The sequence below is a fragment of the Cannabis sativa genome, chromosome 8 (assembly GCF_029168945.1).
Source record: "Cannabis sativa cultivar Pink pepper isolate KNU-18-1 chromosome 8, ASM2916894v1, whole genome shotgun sequence".
Taxonomy (NCBI): domain Eukaryota; kingdom Viridiplantae; phylum Streptophyta; class Magnoliopsida; order Rosales; family Cannabaceae; genus Cannabis; species Cannabis sativa.
Genome location: NC_083608.1, coordinates 27171220 through 27191977, shown reverse-complemented (window position 1 = coordinate 27191977; position 20758 = coordinate 27171220). Strand labels below are relative to the sequence as shown.

Below are 20758 nucleotides of genomic sequence, written 5' to 3'. Positions count from 1 at the left end.
ACTCATGGTCCCCCCACTAGCTGAGATAATATTGCTTGTAAGACTCATATAATTGGTTTTGATTAATCAATTATAATTCTCAAATTAGACTATGTCTATTTGTGAATTTTTCACTAAGTAAGGGCGAAATTGTAAAGAAAGAGTTTTAGGGGCATATTTGTTAATTATGATACTTAGTATGGTTCAATTAATAAATATGATAAATGACAATATTATTTAATAATTATTTATAGTTATTAAATAGTTAGAAATTGCATTTAAATGGTTGAATTTGAAAATTGGCGTTTTTGATAAAATCAGATGCAGAAAAGATAAAACTGCAAAACCCAAGTGAGGCCCATTACACTACATGGCCGGCCACTTGGAATGATTTTTCAAACTGATATTTTCATTATTTTAATGCCAAATAATTCAAACCTAACCCTAGTGGAATGCTATAAATAGATAGTGAAGGCTTCAGGAAAATTACACTTTTCTTCTGACTTTTCATTCAGAAAAAACTGAGCCTTTCTCTCTCCCTATCTTTGGCCGACCCTTCTCTCTCTTTCTTTCCTCTTCAATTTCGAAATTCTTAGTGTTAGAGTAGTGCCCACACACAACAAGTGATACCTCAATCATAGTGAGGAAGATCGTGAAGAAAGACTTTCAGCAAGAAGGAGTTTCAGCACTAAAGAATCAGAGAAAGAGATCCAGGTTCAGATATTGATAATGCTCTGCTACAGAAAGGAATCAAGGGCTAGATATCTGAACGGAAGGAGTCATATTATTCCGCTGCACCCAATGTAAGGTTTACTAAACTTTATATGTGTTTATTTCATCATTTTAGAAAGTTCATATTTAGGGTGTTAATCAACATACTTGTGAGTAGATCTAAGATCCTGGTAAAATAATTTCCAACAATAATAATATTAATATAATAATAAAATATTAATAATATAATAATAATATTAATAAAAGCTTTATTATTAATAGTTATTTTATTATTCTTAGCTATTAAAAAAATCTTTAATTCTAGGGTATTTGGTCAACTCTGAGTACTCCAAAATATTCCAATATTTTTAAAATTAACTTATCTCAATAATTCCATTAATATTTCTAACTAAAACTGTTGTGACATTTTTGGCTTCCAATCGGGTCTCCTGGGTCGCCGAACTTGAAAATATTTTTATTTCACAAATAACTCATATTATATCCACGTATTTCAAATAAATCTCTGTAATTAACAAATTACGCTTGTTTATCCACTTATCGAGTCTTCAGGGTTGCCGAACCTAAACATATTTTTATTTCAAAAATAACTTATATTATAATCTCCGTAATTAATAAATTACGCTTATATATTAACTTATATCAAAATGTATAATTTATGCTAAATTAAATTAGCAGGATCATTACGTCAAAAAAAAAAAAAAATTAGCAGGATCATAATCATACTCATTACTACTTAATTAACTCATAATATATAATAAATCCTAATTATTCATAATTATATTTCGAGGATATTACATAAGAGCTCTTCCATTTATATCTGTTAAGCCAAGCTCAAAAGAAATCATTATTTCAGTTCTAAATAGGTATAGAAGCTATAAATTCCATATCTATAATTAGTGCTCCCACTCAATTGTACTACCGTGTTCCCAAATTGGTCAACTTTAACGAATAAGGTAAAAAACACAAAATAATACAATTAAGCCAGAACCTAACCATCTCAGGGTTTAGATCTTTTGATCTAAGATCAACTAAGTGATATTGACTTAGAAAAGATATAACGGTAAGTTTATGATATCTTTTCCAATATCAATATCGATCCAGTCCGATATATACCCAATACATTTGATAATAGTATACTTTGCTAATGCTCTGGAAAGGACATTTCACATATAATTGTGTAAGTAAACTTTATCGCTGATTATCACATCAGTGTAAATCTAGTGCACTGATAAATCATGGGACTAAAGACTTTGAATCATATAATCACAATTACTTTCCACTGCAATGACATCACTGTAGTTGTGAATAACTATATGTTTTGGATTTAACAGAAATTGTATATTAAAACTATAATCATGAAAACTACATGTAAATTTAAATGACTTCTAATCTTCTATTGATAGTAAATAATGGATTTTATTTAGGGCATAAAATCCCAACATTTATGTCCATCAATTACAACCTTCAATTGCTGTTGGAGCTGCAATTTTCAGTCCATTATGTTGAAACTGATTCCCTTGTGGTTGCGAAAGGATTGCAAACTCCTCTAGATGTAGTTTCTGACTTCCATTGTATTCTTACTGATATTAGAAATCTACTGTCCAATTTTTTAGGAGTGCAGATCTGTTTATAGATTTACGAATACTGATGCTCATAAGCTAACTAGGTATGCTCTTTCGGTAGACACATATTATATTTGGTTGGAGGTTACTCCCCCTCCGTTAGCTACTATTGTATCTTAACTTTTTGATTATATATAATAGTTTATTCTCTAAAAATTTTTTTTTTTATTTTGAGTAAATAACGACATAAGTACTTAAAATTTTAAGTTTGTAAGCGGCATAAACTTAATATTTATTTTTAGCGACATAAGTACCCAACATTTGTAAAATTGTAATTTTCTTTCAGTTTCGTCAGTACAGACTCTGTTTTAAATTTATTAAAAAAATATTTAGAAGTAATTGATACTACATGTTTCTATCTAGACCCAATGATCTAGATTTCAGGCCTTATATGTGCCTTGTTTAAGACAATAACAGAGTATGTACTAACGAAATTAGAGAAAAATAGTAGTTTTACAAACATTGAGTACTTATGCCGCTAAAAATAAACATTGAGTTTATGCTACTTACAAATTTAAAATTATGCTGCTAAAAATAAACATTGAGTTTATGCTACTTACAAATTTAAAATTTTAAATATTTATAGCGCTATTTACCTTTTTATTTTTCCCCATATTTTGTAAATTTCTAAAAAAAAATAAAAATCCCCTTTAATTTGGGCAAACCCTATTTGGATCGGATCATCGGAGCTCCGAATAAGGAAACAAAATTTCGAGACTGCCACTGTGATGTGTGAGCCTCCATATATAAGCGCAACCCATTTCAAAGGCAGGAAGCGACTAGACTGCTGCTGACTAGTACAACTGTCTTGTCTTTTGTTAGCAGCGTCTCCATTAATTGAGCGGGAAAAACCCACACACAAAATCCGAAGGGCTAAACTGCAGAGCCCACGCTTTTTGTAACTGTAATCGAAGTCCAATACTAGCCCTAGGGTTTCGCCGATAATGGCGAATGTTCATGGTGTTGTTGATCAGGACCAGCAATGGTTACTCAATTGTTTGTCCGCCACTCTCGACCCTAACCAAGAGGTTCGCTCTTTCGCCGAAGCTTCACTTAATCAGGCCACTCTTCAGCCAGGTTTATGTTACATAAGTCTCAATCTAGCTAAACTTTCATTTCATTTCATTTCAAGCAGGATGATGATTTGTTCGAGACTTCGAACTTGAGTTTGATTTGTATTAGGAGAATTGTTCAAGGAATCGATATTTGATGCTTGAGCTAAGTATGTGTGTTCGCATATGCTTTGGGATTCATGTTGGATTATCTTATTGTCGTCTTATGGGAAATGATGGTGCCTGAAATAACTTTGTACAGAAAGTATAGGAGTTACATTGTTCACAAGGGACATGAATATGGATTTTTTTATTATTATTATTATATTGTCTATTGCTAAGCAGTTAATGCTAATCCGTTTTGTACTAGTTATAGTGTTTTGATTTGGCATTTCAATGGATGAATGTGTCAATATGTCTTTGATTGTTTTGCGGTTACGTAAATTACTTGTTTATTTTTTGAAGGGTTTGGAAGTGCACTAGCCCAGGTTGCTGTAAACAGAGAGCTCTCACTAGGGTTGCGCCAGATATCCTTTTCCTACGTGCTTGATTATAGATAAACAATAATGTTTGAATGTATATGCGACTAGAGGTTTATCCTTTCTTTTATTGAATCATTTATTTTCCGAATTATTTCATCATTTGCTAAACAAAAATAGTGGTCTAAGTGCAAAGTTTGTACACTCTCATGGGCACGTGGCTAAGGAGTTTTGATTGTTGAAAGCAGCTCATGGTATTGACTCAGGAAGAAAATGCTTAGCGCCTAATGTAGAAAGGGAGGGTAGTTTTGTTTCTCATGTCTTGTTGTCTCTTCTCAACTCTAGTTGGAGTTAATTTCTTGGGAGGTTTGTGGAATTAAAGAACCTTTGATGTGAATTGTAAGCAGTTTTTGCAGAAAGTAGGGTGTTCATGGGGGTGCCATGTTCTCAGCGGAACTTTCCTTAGTCGTTTATTACATGTCCTTTTTCCTCTGTCACATCTCAGTAAAATATACAATGTCATTCATAAAGATTTATAGATTCTCCGCTCTCTCAAAGATCTTGTAGTTTTTCTCTTTGTAAAAGATATATTGAATTTTGTTATTTATATATCTAGCTATATCAAATTTTCTTCTCTTTATCTTGTTGAATTTGACAAAAAAGATACCTAGCTGCTGTCCTTCTGAAGCAGTTTATTAAGAAACACTGGCATGAGGGTGATGAATCTTTTGAGCATCCTGTTGTTTCCTTTGATGAAAAGGTACAGTTCATTGAAAATTCTTTTTGTTTTTAACTTCATGTTTAATAGGAAAAATATATTATGTGCACTCGTTCTAGATAGTATGTGTTTTTCCTTATCTAGCTTCTCTTTCTTTAATGGAGTAACAAATATGTCGATAAGTTCATTTTTCCTGCTATTTGGAAAAGCAATATGATAAGAAAGTTTTTCGTCTTAAGAGTCTAATTATTAACATAGAATTGTTGTTCAAGTTTTATTTCACTAGTTGTAGTGAGCTATAAATAAAATGGTTTTATAAATTTAATTTTATAACTTTAGTTTTGCTATTGTGTTGTTGGATCACTTTAATCTAGTGAACGGCAACGATCCATAGGCACCCCATATCCCCCCCACAACAGAACATACTGATGGAAATTCATGTTCCAATCCCAGTAGTTCAGTGCACTGTCATATTTTGGCACATCCCACACTAGCTTCAACTCTAAACCATAATTTAAGAGATCCTACAATGGGAATATATGATCTGCAGAATCTCTGTTATTTTTTTGCCCAGAACACCCAATAATAACAACCCAAGCCAGTGAATCATGAACATGAGACATTCCAAAATCAACAACAGAGCAAGCAATTAAAACTTTGGTGTAGCTGAACTTTTACACAAAATCTCTGGAGAGGGGCATTCCTTAATAGATTTCAGTTATTGCTACAAATGCTCAGTCGAAAATGATAAAACTTCCAGCAAGTTTGGAATTTTCCATCAGTCTAATTGTGCATGAATATCTTTTTCTGGAAGTTTTCATAAGGCAATGCAGCTGTGAAGGGTTCCATCCAAAATCAAATGTGTTCCCACACTTAGCCCCGCCCAATGCCCCTTTCCCACAAAAAGACATTTAAAATATTTCAGACTTATAATTTTAGCTGTGAGAGTTTGTAATTCAGTATTAATAATCAGGTCATAATATCTGTATATTAAATCTTATGATTTCCAAGGCTAATAAGACCATGTTCACACACGCAGGAAAAAATACGCAGACTTCTATTGTTGTCACTGGATGACTCCTATAGAAAAATGTGCACTGCAATTAGTATGGCTATTGCATCGATTGCGCTTCATGATTGGCCAGAGGATTGGCCTGACTTGTTGCCTTATCTCCTGAAGTTAATTAATGACCAGACAAATCGGGATGGAGGTATGTATGCTGTCCTTGCTCTTACTGGCCTTTGTTTATGTGATTTTAAATACAATATTTTTCTACTACATGGTCTATGTTAATGATTTTCATGTTTTCATATTTGCTTTGCGAGCATATATTGATCTATCAGGCTTTGAATTTTTCTCTGAGGTTGTCACAATGTCCTCAAAATCATTTTGTAAGAAATTGGCCAGGTTCCTTTGTTACATGGTTTGGCCAAGTCAAATTATTTGATGGCCTCAATTATCGCGTCAATATAAACTTTGTCTTAAATCAGGAAGCCCAAAAGGAAACTCAATGTATAACATGTCATATACCATGATTTTAATTTCTGTTTTAAACATGATTACTCATCATCATCTAGTAGATTTCTTGTCCAGCAGCAACTAGTGCTGAGCTGTCTTGTTTATACAGAAGGAGAATTTGTTGTTATTCTGTTATTACTTAGTACTGCTTCTGTTGCATTGACAACTTTAACCTCTAGATGCGTCCTATTTTATGAAAAGATTTTGAAATCCTCTTGGAGCAGCAGTAGTATTTTAGGGTATTCGGGATTTTAACTTGCTCAATTGTTGCAAGTTGTTGTTTGTTATCTGTTTCATATTTAAGAGTTTCATGACTTATACATCTGAAGATGCATATTTTTTGCTTCTAAACGTTGTAGTAAATGGAGCTTTGAGGTGCTTGGCTCTTCTTTCTGATGACTTGGATGATAAAGTGATGCCCACATTAGTGCCTCTTTTGTTCCCATGCCTGCTTACTATTGTTTCATCCACTCAGGTTTGTTTGTGTTATATTTTGGTTTTAGTTTCGGTTTTGTCAGCTCTTTAGAATCCTATATTGAAATTTGAATATGTTTTCTAAACATAAATTTTTAATTTTTATTTTTGTAAGAGGTATTATTCAAGAAAATCTGAAATAAGCGTAAATAGTCAATTATGCTTTTGAGTTTACATTAGTACTTGCGCATGTGCATAGCAAATATAACTTTTGAGTCATTTGCTTTTTCGAACAAATGGAGTGAGGTAAAGAGACCAAGTGAATGGGATTTTCATGTTAAAACTTTATGAGGAATTTGAGGGTTCAAGTAAAAGTTCACATTGCTCATTGAATGAGGTTCTTAATATATATCGGGGGGAGACCTGTCTAAGACAAGTGGTCTCTTTCTCTTTTTCAAAAAAAAATTAAAAATAAAAATTGAATGACTGAATTGGATCTTGCATTTATGTCTGTGCAAACAGTGGGCATCTTATTTATTTCTTATTCTGAAGGTGGGTAATTTGTGTCGTGATAACCCGTATAAAACGTAGTCTATTAGAAAGTGAGCAAAGTTAAGCCTATCCTCCAGCACAACAACCTCTATTCTTTTGTGAGGCTGTGTGCTGAACAATAGGTAAATGCATTTGAAAATATTTAAAGGCTATGAGGAAGTATAGGGGGTTTGAACTCAAGCTTTTGCTGTAATCCCATACTAACATTGCTGAATTTCCTTAAAGATTAAGCATTAAGCTATGGGGCAACACTTGAATTTGACTATTAACAATGGATTTGATTTTAATTTTTGTCAATGTTTTATTTTAAGGGATATTGGCGGCTAAACCACCTGAACTTTACGGTTTGTAACACTTAACCACAAAAACCGAATTTTTGGCGGCTAAACTACCTAAACTCTGATTCCGTTTTGCTCTGCACACCTCCGTCCAAAAATCACAGTTAAGTGCCACGGTGGACTGTCCACGTGTACACACTTGTACACGTGGCAAATTTTTAGTGGTCCACGTAATATTAGTTTTAAAAAATAATTATAAATATTTAAAAAAATTAAAAAATCAGAAATTTTTTTATTTTTTTTTTCTTTTTTACTTTTTTTTTTTAATTTAAAAAAATTAAAAAATTAATTTATTTTTTTATTTTTTTTTCTTTTTCTTCTTCTTCTTCTTCTTCTTCTTTCTTCTTCTTTTTCTGCAAAAACCCTCCAGCTCATTAGCTGCTAACCCATTAATCATCAATTTCCATGAGCTCACACTTCGCTTTGTCATTCTATCAAATACCTTGCGTGCATCTTTTATACTCTCACACTTCCCATACATAATAACAACTCATGGCTGGCTAGTTATGGCACAGTTGACCATATCATAATACTTATCTCTTTGTAATCTGAATTCCCAATTAGAGAACAACTAATTGGCCTACTAACTCCATGATTATACCCCCTGCCCAAAAAGTCCAATACCACCAGTTTAATAAGACCTTTTTTTCTGGTGAATAATTTTGCAAAAACAATCAAGGTAATAAAAACAATTTATAAAACACAAATAAATAAATCAAACAAAAAAGCATAGAAAATTAGATGAATTTAAAGTTATTGAACACCTCATCGTTTCAGCATTATCAATTGTCAATTTTTTTTTTTTTTTTTGAAATTTATATATCTCAACTAATTTACATCCAACCCCATTCTATCAACTATCCCCTCCTCAACTACTTTCGAGTTTTTTAAGAAAAATATATATATAAAAAATATGGGGCAATCACACTCGATTAGAGTCGAATACCAAAGAGACTCCTCCACCACCACCCATTGGCGCCGTGGTGTCCGGATGCTGATGACTGTGACAAAGAGCTATCAAATCAACATTCTGTTGGCGACCGTGAAATGGGTCACTTTCATTTTGATTGTTGAACCGATGGTCGTTGGAATTAGGCTCATTCGGCCGTTGGAGCTGGCTCTTCTTGCGCCTCTCTGAAGGTTGGAGCTTGTTCGGATACCTTGAGCCTTCACACTCGGAGGATCCGCCGTAGCGATGAGAGACTCCGTGGCTTTTCGCATTGGGGACGGCGTAGGTGCAGAGAGGTTTGGATGAGGTGATATTATGAGAAGAGGAAAGAGGATGAGGGGTTCTTAGGAGGAGAAAGTGTGTTGTGGGGTGTGAGAGCTGAGTGATTGTGGATTTGAAGTTGGAAGACGATGAAGAAGAAGGTACTGCGGAGTGAAGTGGTAATGTTTATTGGGCTGGAGGGTTTCTGCAGAAAAAAGAAGAAGAAAAAGAAAATAAAAAGGTAACAAAAAATAATTATTTATAATTTTTTTAAATTAAAAAAAGTAAAAAAGAAAAAAAAATTATGATTTTTTAATATTTTTAAATATTTATAATTATTTTTAAAACTAATATTACGTGGACCACTAAAAATTTGCCACATGTACAAGTGTGTACACGTGGACAGTCCACCGTGGCACTTAACTGTGATTTTCAGACAGAGGTGTGCAGACCAAAACGGAACCAGAGTTTAGGTAGTTTAGCAGCCAAAATTTCGGTTTTTGTGGTTAAGTGCTACAAACCGTAAAGTTCAGATGGTTTAGCCGCCAATATCCCTTATTTTAATATTGTTAAAAGATGCTAGCAGTTTTGTACTACTCATCAAACAGTTGAAGAAAAAAATCATGACTTACTATGTAAAAAAAAAATCATAACTTTCTAAATGAGTACTTGCATGATTTTGCTATGTATAGAACGAAATTTAGTTTATGCATGCTTATTTCCTTCTTGTTCTCTCTGATTTTTTTCCTTTTCAAGATTATCACAGATTGTGCTAGAGTTAATGAACTATTATTTGGTGGCTTGCATAAAGTTTAGTAGCTTTGACAGTTGTGGTCAAAGGTTTTTTTTTTGTTTTGCAATTGTCATTGAACATATAGCGTTGACATGCTAGGGGTATTCATTGTTCAAATTTTGCTAGAAGGAAAACCATGTTCCACTGAGTTCCACTTTATCACTATATTGTACGGTTTGTTTGTGCAGGTGTATGACAAATACTTACGTGCAAAAGCTCTTTCAATTATTTATTCTTGCATCTCCATGCTGGGTGCAATGTGTGGCGTTTATAGGGTATTTTCTTCTTTCTGTTTTGGTCATGTTCAGTGATATGATTCGGGTGATTGAATTAATTAACAGATTAAGATGTTTATATTCAGATGGAAACCAGCACAATATTAATACCTATGATTAAACCTTGGATGGCTCAATTTGCTATTATCCTAAATCAACCAGTGGAACCTAAAGATCCTGATGATTGGAGTATCAGAATGGAGGTCAGATTGTTTGAGAAAATTCTGTCATGATGCATGTAGTCTCTTTGAATTACAATAAGCACTGAAATTCGTGCTTTGTTTTTCATTAATTACCAGGTTTTGAAGTGCTTGAATCAATTTGTTCAGAATTTCCCTAGCCTTACGGAAAGTGAATTCATGAGTATGTTTCTCACTTCACTCAAGCATGCATTTCTTTTCTTCATTTTTTCTTACCAATTCACATTGTAAGGGCCCCAATAACAACACTGTTCTATTGCAGTAATAATGGGACCATTGTGGCAAACTTTTGTAACATCGTTAAGAGTAAGGTCATCTGTTGATAGTTTGGAAGACCTATATGAGGGAAGGTATGATTCTGATGGTACAGAAAAAAGCTTTGACTCCCTTGTGATCCAGGTATTCTACTAAAATCTAGTGTTCCTTTCAACATTGGTTCTATCTAATGGATGGAATATTTTTCTTTCCATTACTTTTGCTGAAAGTCTTTATTTATTTATTTTTTTAATTTAACATCGAGGATGAGCCCCGAAGATCTGAGGTACTGTAGCTATGTATTATGTTGTAGGAGATGCATCTCTTCTGCCGATTTCAGGAGATCGAATAGTGTTCCTTGAAACATTTTGTTCCATGTAATGGATAGAATATTTTTCTTTCCATTACTTTTGCTGAAGATATGATTACTTTTGTATGTTTATTTTTTTTTACATAGAGGATGAGCCCAGAAGATTTTAAGTAGTGTATGGTTCCAGGATTCTCTTTTTCACTGATTTTCTATCCATTTAGGTTGGCTGCATCTTTATATATCTATATTTATTATGATATATAAAATATATTCATGTGTATAAACATTACTACTGTACGAATGCTTCAATGGAGAGGTCTTGGTGATTATAGTATCTTTTTAAATGTCACAGCTTCCCTTTTCTTATTGACTGACTTGACTGATTGTTAGCTTCTTTAAATAATCTTTTTATTGTAATTATTCTCGTATGGCATTTGCTTATTTTATTTACTTCTTATTCTGTTTTTGATTTTTTTTAGACAATTTTTTGTATGTGCAGTTATTTGAGTTTCTGCTGACCATTGTGGGTAGCAAAAAATTTGTAAAGGTAGGGCAATATGAATGGTATTTCTTCTTACTTCTTTCTTGATCCACTAGTTTTTCACTGTATTAAAGTTTCTCCCTTGTAGGTTGTTATGAACCACATTAAAGAATTGGTGTACTATACTATTGCTTTTCTGCAAATGACAGAACAACAGGTAGTTTTGTCGTTTGTTTTTCTTATGGATCGTTGTATCTTACATGTAAATATATGAAGTGGCTATCTCATCTGCAGTTGATTAGATTTAGATTTTGGATTCCGATTAAACTTCAATTCCATTTGTTTCCCCTACCAACTAATAGAGTCCCATTACCTTAGTCTTGGTAAAAACATTTAATACCTAGTTTTAAACTTACTACTTCACATTGTTTTAAGCTTTAGAAGTCTAGGATATTATCTTTGTTTCAATTCTTGTTGAATTCTTGTTGCACTTTTGTATTGTCCCATTTGGCCATTTTCCATGGTGGGATTCTTTTATGTCCATCCATCTTTTTTGTAGCTTTATCTTTATTTTTTTCCATCTTAAATTTTGGTTGTATTTGAAAGAAACAAGAATGCTTATTTATATCCTATTTATGTTTACCAATTATGACTATTTTCATTTAGTTGTAATGATTTCCATTTATGCAACGAACACACTGGGATTGCATGATTGTATATGCATCAGTATATGTTTCAGTTTATCTTTTATTATCTGGCACATGAGTTTTATGGTAAATACCTGCAGTTTCACAGTGAAATAGAATATACATCTGTACTAATGATAGTTTTTTGTTTACCTGTCACCAATTAATTAATTTGAATGTGTCTATGCTGTTTCGGGGAAGTTCTGTAAAATTTAGGGACTGAACTCATGGCCAAGCCTTCTTTGGACCCAAACCAGTGAGACGCTCACCAGAGCAATAGAAGGAGGCAACAGTCCCAAGCCGTTTTTCTTTTTATAACATTCGCCTCCCTTTTTGCATTCCATGGACTAGGTTCTTAACAAGGAGTAGGGAATAACACTAGGCAAAACAAAATAGTTTTTGCAAGCCTATAATAAGACAATATAAGCTAATTGAACATAAAACTGAGTAGTTCTTAATCTTGATGTAAAAGAAATAACAATGACAAGTTCAATTCAACCACTGTGTCAGTTTTTATGTCATTCTAGCTCTTGTCATTTTCTTGTGGTTTGTTTCTTAATTTTCACTGTTCTCTAGGTCCACACATGGTTAATGGATGCCAATCAGTTTGTTGCTGATGAGGATGAGGCCACTTACAGCTCTCGTGTTTCTGGTGAGTCTATCAATTCCCTTGGGCACCCGAACCATATTTTTCTCATTTTCTATGATTAGTGCATATGTTCATTTGTCACTACTGCAACTTCTTTAAACTACTTTTTAAGAAAAGAAAGCAAATTAAAGAGCTGAAATGTCCATATATGTCACTTAGCCATTTTTATGACTTCGTTCCAAAGGAATTTTACAAAAAATTGTCTTTTCAGTTGTATTTTGTTGATCTACACCATATCATTGTGCCGGAACTTTTTGGGTCTGTTCTAACTTCCTGTCACGCAATCTCATCTAGATCATGAAACTTTGGGACTTTAATGAAGATTTTGATTACTTATATTTGAGGATTTATCTACAGTTAAGCTCCATTCTCACTGAAAAATTATATTGAAAGGTGCACTTTTACTTGAAGAAGTGGCAAATGTAGCTGGAATGGAAGGGATTAATGCCATCATAGAAGCTGCTAAAGAACGATTTAGTGATTCTCAAAAGGAAAAAGCAGCAGGTTCTGCAGTCTGGTGGAGAGTAAGTGGAGAATATTATTTTTATTTGGTGTAGGCATCATTGAAGGCTTGTTCCACCCACCATGTTACATTGCATTTTTTGGCAGCTAAAGGAGGCTACTTTATTTGCATTGGCGTCTGTGTCAGAACAATTGCTTGAAGCAGAGGTTTTATGACTTTCATCTTTCTAATTTTGGTTTCCTATTTTTATTTTAGCTTTATTTTTGTGAGGTGTTTCTTTAAATAAATTGAGATGAATCTTATGATGTTTGCTATATTTCCTAGCTCTCTCCAATTGATCATTTAATAAATTTACCCTTATATATATATAACAGGATTCAGCACTAGTGAGAGTTGGTTTGAGGGATCTTCTGGAACAAATAATTGTTGAAGATTCTGAATCTGGTGGGTAATTGCCTCTATCTCATGTCCAAAAAATATGAAAACAATTAGAAGAGGAAGGAAAAACCAAAATTCGGTGTTCTATTTAAATTTGTTCAGCAGTGAACTTCTTGCTGCTGTTGTGCAGGAGTACACGAACATCCCTTTCTATATGCTCGAATTTTCACATCCATTGCTAAGTTCTCCTCTTTGGTAAGTGATGTCCTAGCTTCTCATCCCTTTTAATTTCATTTCCTATTAAGTGTCTTAGGTGTATTTTCCTGCTTCCAGATCAGCCGTGAAGTTCTTGAGCATTTTATTCATGCTGCTACAAAAGCAATTGGCATGGACGTGTAAGTTCCTCTTTATTTTGACATTCCAATAAATCAGCAACCCCCCTTCTGGCCCCTCTCTCTCACACAGAAGTTTGGTGAAGTTAAACTGTCATTGACATTTTGTTTTCAGGCCTCCTCCTGTGAAAGTAGGTGCGTGCAGGGCACTGTCTCAGCTCTTACCTGAAGCAAACAAAGGAATCATTCAATCCCAAATGATGAATTTATTTTCATCTCTTATTAATCTTCTTAATCAGGTAATTTAAAGTTAATGAATTTGTAGTTTTAATTGCATTTGCTGGGTTAAATTCCTAATGTTTTGCTGCACAGGCATCAGATGAAACCTTGGACTTGGTACTTGAAACACTGCAAGCAGTCATTAAGTCAGGTAATGTTTATCTTTTACACACGTAAATACATGCATCCTTGCAATAAGTGCACACACCGTCTTTATCTGCTCATCAAAATAAAAACTTACCAGTCTTCTTCGAGAACAAAATGAAACCTCACAAGATTGCTATAGATTGTCACTTAGATTTAAGATGGTCCAGATTCTTTTGATTTTTCGTAGTAACATCTTCTATGGTCTGTATTGTGCTAATTTGCAGGTCATGAATTATCAGCTTCAGTAGAGCCTCTAATCTCTCCTGTGATCCTTAATATGTGGGTATCACATGTTTCAGATCCCTTTATCAGTATTGGGGCAATTGAGGTTCTGGAGGTAATAATGTGTTTCTTGGTTGCCATTTTAATATTGCTATATTGTTTTTTTTAATGCTTTGTTTGTTTCAGTGCATGGATTGATGTCTTGATTTTATAAAATCATTGTTTCTTTTTGTTTTCTTCCCCTTCTACTACATTGCGAGGCCTGCGGAAAGCACTTAAATATTATTACAATTTTGGATATTTATATAGACAGGGTTTATTTTAACTAGAATAATTGAAAAGTTAGTTTACTAGTCTATTATTTGCTGAATATTGACAAGGTAACACATTCAAGAAAAAACTTGTATAAACAATTTTTTTTTCTCTTTCCAAAATATAAAGGGTATTAGTTTTATTAATATCGGTTACCCTTAAGGATTACAGGCAATGTTTTTGAACATCAATTTTTGTTTTGGGTTTAAAAGACAACAACGAAAAAGAGGATAAACATCCTTAATTTTGTTCATAGGGGACTTAAATGTTAAATCTATGCCTTCTACAAATCAATTACTTTCTTTTGTGTAATATATATGCTCTGATGAACTGTCCAATATATACTGAAAACAGATTTATAGTAATATATCTCTCGGGCCTTGATGTCTAAGCAACGGTAAGGGTTAAAGTTTAGCTTTGTTGTTGGCATGAAAATGACCATTGTTCTAAATAGCCGCACACGATACAACAATTATGAGTTTTCAAGTTCATGTCGAGAAGAATGACTGTCAAATTTAACTGAATGTCATATTGCTTGAAACCTCAAGCTTCATTAGTCATTTTTCATATACATTTTGACAGTCTATTGCTTTAACATACTTGATTTTGATAGTAGGATTTAATCTGTACATATTTTGGCCAACACTAAAGTAACCTTGTTCCTATTTTTATTTATTTATTTTTTATTTATATATCTGGTGATTTTAGGAGTATATCTTTTTACAACATAATGACTTATTATTATTATTATTGATATTGCATATTGGTTTACGTATGTTCTTTTTTTTTTCCTCATATTATTTTCCCAGGCACTGAAAAATGCATATTGGTTTACGTTTGTTCTTTTTTTTTTCTTGTATTATTTTCCCAGGCACTGAAAAATGCTCCTGGTTGTATCCATCCACTGGTTTCCAGAATTCTACCATACATAGGGCCAATCTTAAATAATGTATGGCTATAACTGTGTAATATAAAATGCATTTCATTATTGAAGATAGTTGGTTAGGTAATTGTTTCTGATACATTTTCTATGATTGTCAGCCCCAGCAGCAACCTGATGAATTAGTTGCCGGGTCATTGGATCTTGTGACAATGTTATTAAAGGCAAGGATGGTCTTATTTTTTTTTTCTTCTTCTTCTTCCTCTTCCTTTTTTCTCTCTTTTGAAAATCATATTTAATTTTGCTAATTATAAATTTGGATTGCTCTGTCAGAATTCTGCTGTTGATGTCGTAAAAGCAGTTTATGATGTTTGTTTTGATGCTATTATTCGGATAGTTCTTCAAAGTGATGATCACAGTGAAATGCAGGTAATCTTGTATATGAAACTAGTTATTTTGTCAATATGTATACTAGTTATATTGATCCAATTTTTGTGCTATGAATTTGACCAGAATGCAACAGAATGTTTAGCAGCTTTGATATCTGGGGGAAGGCAAGATATGCTCGCTTGGGGTGACTCTGGATTTATAATGAGAAGTTTACTCGATGTAGTTTCAAGGTATGTTTTTTTTTTTGTGGTTTACGTGGCAGTATGATCCTCAACATACCAATAATGCATTTATGAACTACCCGGCTGATACACAATTTTTACTGCAAGTGTACAATATTGTTATAGCAAAGTTTTAATTCTAAAAAGATTGTCGAATCCACAGGGATTGATTATTAAATTTCACTAATTATTATACTTTTTGGTTTTATGTTTTAATTAGACAATTTAAAGTAAATAATGATTAAGAGGACTCGTTTGGAACGCCGTATTAAGTCGTATTGTATTGTATTGTATTATATTGAATTGCATTTTATGCAATATTTTTATGTAAAACTATGTGTAGTATTAACTTTTATGGACACCTAAATATATAATATTTTAGTATAAATTAAAGTTTAACATAGTATAATATAAAAATATGATATATAACTCAATTCAATATAATACAATACAATACAATACGACCTAATACGGCGTTCCAAACGAGCCCAGAATGAAATAATAAATAACTGAAAAATAAAATCAGAAAGACCTAGAGCATTGACTTCCCTATTTCAAACTATGAATCTCAATTTACCAATTATCCTAATTTATTCTATGATTTGTAGCTTCAAGAATTCTAATGTAATCTATTAACCTTTATTGAGTGATGATAGAATTAACTTAATTAACTAACAAGATATTTCTATTAAATATTAATCAATCAAGCAATAATAAAGCAATATGATTCTCTTTAAATGAAACTCGTAGAATTAGTGGAATCTCTCAATCTCGCACTTTTTCTATGTCATGCAATTCTAAGTTTGATTTTAGATTACATCTCTCAAGTGAAAAACCTAAAATCTATATACTAGTTAATGGTGATCAAGCATTAAAAAGATACTTATTAACACAAAATTGCATAAACAAATAGCAAGAGAAAATATGAGAATAATCTAAAAATTTTAATTGGTAATCTAAAACAGTTCTATCAACATTCTAAAAAGAGTGTTTAGTTCATAATCACAAACATAATAACCACAATAATCATGTTCATAATTAAATAACTAAACAAAAGAATAAAGAAGAAGAAGAAAATGACTAATGATAATAGTTGATGATGATTATTTCGAATCTCTTCTCTCTTGCTATTCAATGTGCTTTCTAATCTCAAAATTGTTTTTTTTTTTGTATCTCTCCAGTCGTCCCAAAAGCCGAAGTTATAATATTTTTTTTATAGGACAAAGAAAGATGAAAAAGATGACGTTTTAAAAATAAGATAAATATCAAATTGTACGGACGACGCTATAGTGCCATGTGATATTCTCCGAGGTTTCGTTTTAGCTCAAAAGCCTATTTTTTCTAGAACATAGCGTCGTTGCTATAGTGCCACACTTTTGGCGCTACAGCGCCACATACCATTTTTTCACTGTTTCGACCTTGGTCAGTAAATCATGCATAACATTCGCGTTTGGATTCCAAATGAGATGTTTTAACATGTTTTGAAAAGTTGGGAATGAGCTCTATCATTTTGGATTTCATAAGCTCGTTAAGATAATGATGAAAATATTGTCAAAAATTAGTTCAAAAATCTTAATCCATCACAAAATTGTCTTTTAAGCACAAACTTATGCACTTGGAGAAAACACATTAAATCTGTACGATACTTAAGAAATACATATTAATTCATCTAATTATTGACTAAGCATAAATGTACAACTGTGCACTCATCACAGACACCTTTTTTATTTTCGCAGTTTGTGATTTAAATGTCATGTTATTTTTCCAGATGTATCAGGGCATTATCCTTGTGCATGTTATTTATGTAGGCCTAGCTTAGGATATTGACGAGTTGTGGGCTTAATAATTTTTTATTCAAGAGAGCATCAAAACTGTGTTTATTGGGTCTTGAGGGATTTTCTAAGTTCCGAAATTTTTCATAATTGCAGGCTTCTGGATCCAGATTTGGAAAGCTCTGGATCTCTCTTTGTTGGTAGCTACATTTTGCAACTTATACTTCATTTTCCATCACAAATGCTACCTCACATTCGAGATCTGATTGCTGCTCTTGTTAGGCGTATGCAATCTGTTCAAATAGAAGGGTTGAAAAGCTCATTGATAGTCATATTTGCTCGATTGGTATGTTCAGACTAAGTTCATCTGAAATGAACGCTGTCCATATTTATATAAATAATTTTAATTACTATTAGTCCTGCTCTACAGCTTTAGGAAGGCTACAAAACAGACTATTATGTATTATTCTTTTTCCTTTTCCAAACTAAAAGATACTTCTTTTCGTGCATAGCTTTGTGATTCACATATTGTCCCGTTCTTAAAATGAGCTCTGCATGGTGTGTTTTTATCTAAATACAGGCCCACTTGAGTGTACCAAATGTCGAACAGTTTATTGATTTACTGACCACTATCTCTGCGGAAGGTCATGATAATTCGTTTGTTTATTTGATGTTGGAGTGGACTAAACAACAAGGTAAAGCTTCTTGCCGTGTAAATAATAATGTTTCAGATGGTGACAATGTCCTGTGTATGTATAAATCATGATATGATGGTTTTAGTAATCCCACAGCACAAAAATTTATTGTATGCCATGCGAAATGAGATGTACTTTACAGATTTTCTACTTGTCAATTGCGTGCAGGAGAGATTAATGGGGCATACCAAATTAAAGTGACTACGACTGCTTTAGCCTTACTGCTATCTACTGGGCATGCTGAATTAGCAAAAGTAAATGTGCAAGGACATCTAATTAAGGTTCAATTCTTACTCTTAACAGTAATTGAGTCTTTCTTACTGATTCAGATGCTTGAACTTTTTTGGTGTAAAGTCTGTTGCAGGGATAACCACTCGCTCCAAAGCTAAATTAGCACCAGATCAGTGGACCGTGGTCCCACTTCGTGCAAAGGTACATTAAATTATAATTCATCACTCAGTTGAGTATGAGTGAACAATATTTTGTTTGACACCACCATATTATAAACTATGGCATGGTTGAATGATTATTTGTTGGAGCTTGAAATATTTACTCAAGGTATACTTGTTCAGAAGCAGAATATTACATGAGCAATAACCTTTCATATTTCCCTTTCTCCTGGGAATTGCAGATACTGGCTCTATTGGCAGATGCATTGGTTGAAATACAAGAGCAGGTTTTGGCTGATGATGAGGAGGTAATATCCTCTAGTGTCTTGTCTTGCCAAAAATTTTACTTTGATTCTACAAAAAAAAAAAAATAAGAATAATAATAATAATAATAAATACTTTGACAAAACGTCAATTCCTTGTTTAATTCATGTTGCAGGGCAGTGACTGGGAAGAAGTTCAGACCGAAGATGCCGAAGCTGATAATAATTTATTGTATACAGCTGGGATCACATCACGTAGCAGAACTACAAATGAACATCTTGAAGCTATGGCTAAAGTTTACAATGAGGTTTAATCTTCCTGCATGTTTGAAGAGTTTCATTGAAGTCCTTAATTTCCTGAAATCTCTCAAACAAACGTGCTTGACATTTTTTTGTAGGATCAGGAAGATGGTTACGAAGATGACCTAATAAGTGTGTCTGATCCTCTTAATCAGGTAGCTTATATGTTCTAAATTAATGAACTTGCTAGATATGTATAATGCTACAACTATATTAACTTGTCTGTGCATTTCAGATCAATCTTGCAAGCTATCTTGCGGAATTCTTTGTAAAATTTGCACAATGCAATAAGCAACTGTTTGATCATCTATGCCAGGTGCTTTTTTGAGTAGTGTTTAATGAGCCTGATTGCATTTGCTTGTATAGTTTCAATTTATGAGGTTTTTATTTATTGATGTTTTCCTCAATGAAATTGCAGAGCTTGACTCAGACTCAGAAGAATGCTATTCAAATGGTTTTGAATTGCTGACCAATTTGTTTGGTAATATATTTTTTTATATTATATTCTTCAAGGGTTTACTTGCTTAGTTTTGTACAAGAATGATATGAAAAGAAGGTTTTTTTTTAGTAAGTTCATATAGTTTGGCCAAAGATGTCTCTGAGTATTGTGTTTTTGAAATGAGAGCGGGTTTTGATTTTTAGTGTTTTAGAAATGAGAGCGGGTTTTGATTTTTCAAATTGGGTAGCTGCCAGTTCTTTGCATCATCTACGTTGTATGTAACATTTTCTTTGTATATTTTTTCATTTATTATTGAGAATACATGATCTGTCTATTTTTCCCGCTTATTCTATTTTTGTACCATTAACAAATTTTAAAACTGAACTTAGAAGTTGCTGGATTATGATTTTCTAAAATTTCTTTTATTATTTTTGAATCATTAAAAACGGTCGCTGGGCTTGGAGGTGAAAAATTACAAAATTTCAACTATCAGATCGTGGTGACTAGGGCTGTTCACCCTATCCAATCCGCACTTTTTTGGTCAAACATTCAATCCGCACTAAGTGCGGATTTTATTTTTTGGATCCAATCCAATTCGCACAATAGCTCAAATCCAATCCAATCCAATCCGCAAAAGTGCTGATTGGACCTGTTACTTTGGATTGGTTATTTTTTAATATTAAATTATTTAATATTTATGATATTTTTTTTTTCACATAACTAGCAACAAAATAAAATAAATTATAGTTATTTTATGTCTTCAACAACACATTAAATAAATAAAATAACAAATTAAAAATTTAAAGGAAGAAAAAAAATTGTATATATAAAAAAAATATTTAATTTTATTTTAAATTATAGGGAAATTTACATGTGCAGCCGTTTTTTATATCTTATTATCAGTAATATTGTACAACATTTAATTAATAATTTTACCGTTTGTTTTATACCGTTTTTATTTTAATTGATATACTAAGCTGATACCTTTTTCTTTCTTTCTTTCTTTCTTTAT

General features: G+C 32.6%; 1 protein-coding gene across 1 annotated transcript; it reads left to right on the top strand.

Moving 5' to 3' along the window:
* Nucleotides 1–3096: 3096 nt before the first annotated feature.
* Nucleotides 3097–20093, top strand: LOC115699697 (uncharacterized). Its single transcript, XM_030627224.2, has 33 exons — nt 3097–3410; nt 3851–3912; nt 4532–4624; nt 5622–5793; nt 6461–6576; nt 9597–9683; nt 9770–9886; nt 9983–10046; nt 10146–10282; nt 10948–10995; nt 11078–11146; nt 12192–12267; nt 12658–12788; nt 12874–12933; nt 13102–13171; nt 13296–13360; nt 13439–13500; nt 13613–13736; nt 13810–13867; nt 14088–14200; nt 15269–15346; nt 15439–15501; nt 15611–15706; nt 15791–15897; nt 17817–18006; nt 18241–18355; nt 18524–18636; nt 18710–18787; nt 18987–19052; nt 19184–19315; nt 19406–19462; nt 19543–19623; nt 19726–20093. Exons 1-33 carry the CDS (start codon nt 3278–3280, stop codon nt 19774–19776), a joined length of 3084 nt encoding a protein of 1027 aa, XP_030483084.2. The 5' UTR covers nt 3097–3277; the 3' UTR covers nt 19777–20093.
* The last annotated feature ends 665 nt before the right edge of the window (nt 20094–20758 follow it).

Bases quoted from the DNA above. Each gene is read 5' to 3' on its own strand.
- LOC115699697 (XM_030627224.2), top strand. From the start codon at position 3,278: ATGGCGAATGTTCATGGTGTTGTTGATCAGGACCAGCAATGGTTACTC. The intron at 5,794-6,460 runs GTATGTATGCTG...TAAACGTTGTAG, and splicing joins CCAGACAAATCGGGATGGAG to TAAATGGAGCTTTGAGGTGC. The intron at 10,283-10,947 runs GTATTCTACTAA...TTGTATGTGCAG, and splicing joins TTGACTCCCTTGTGATCCAG to TTATTTGAGTTTCTGCTGAC.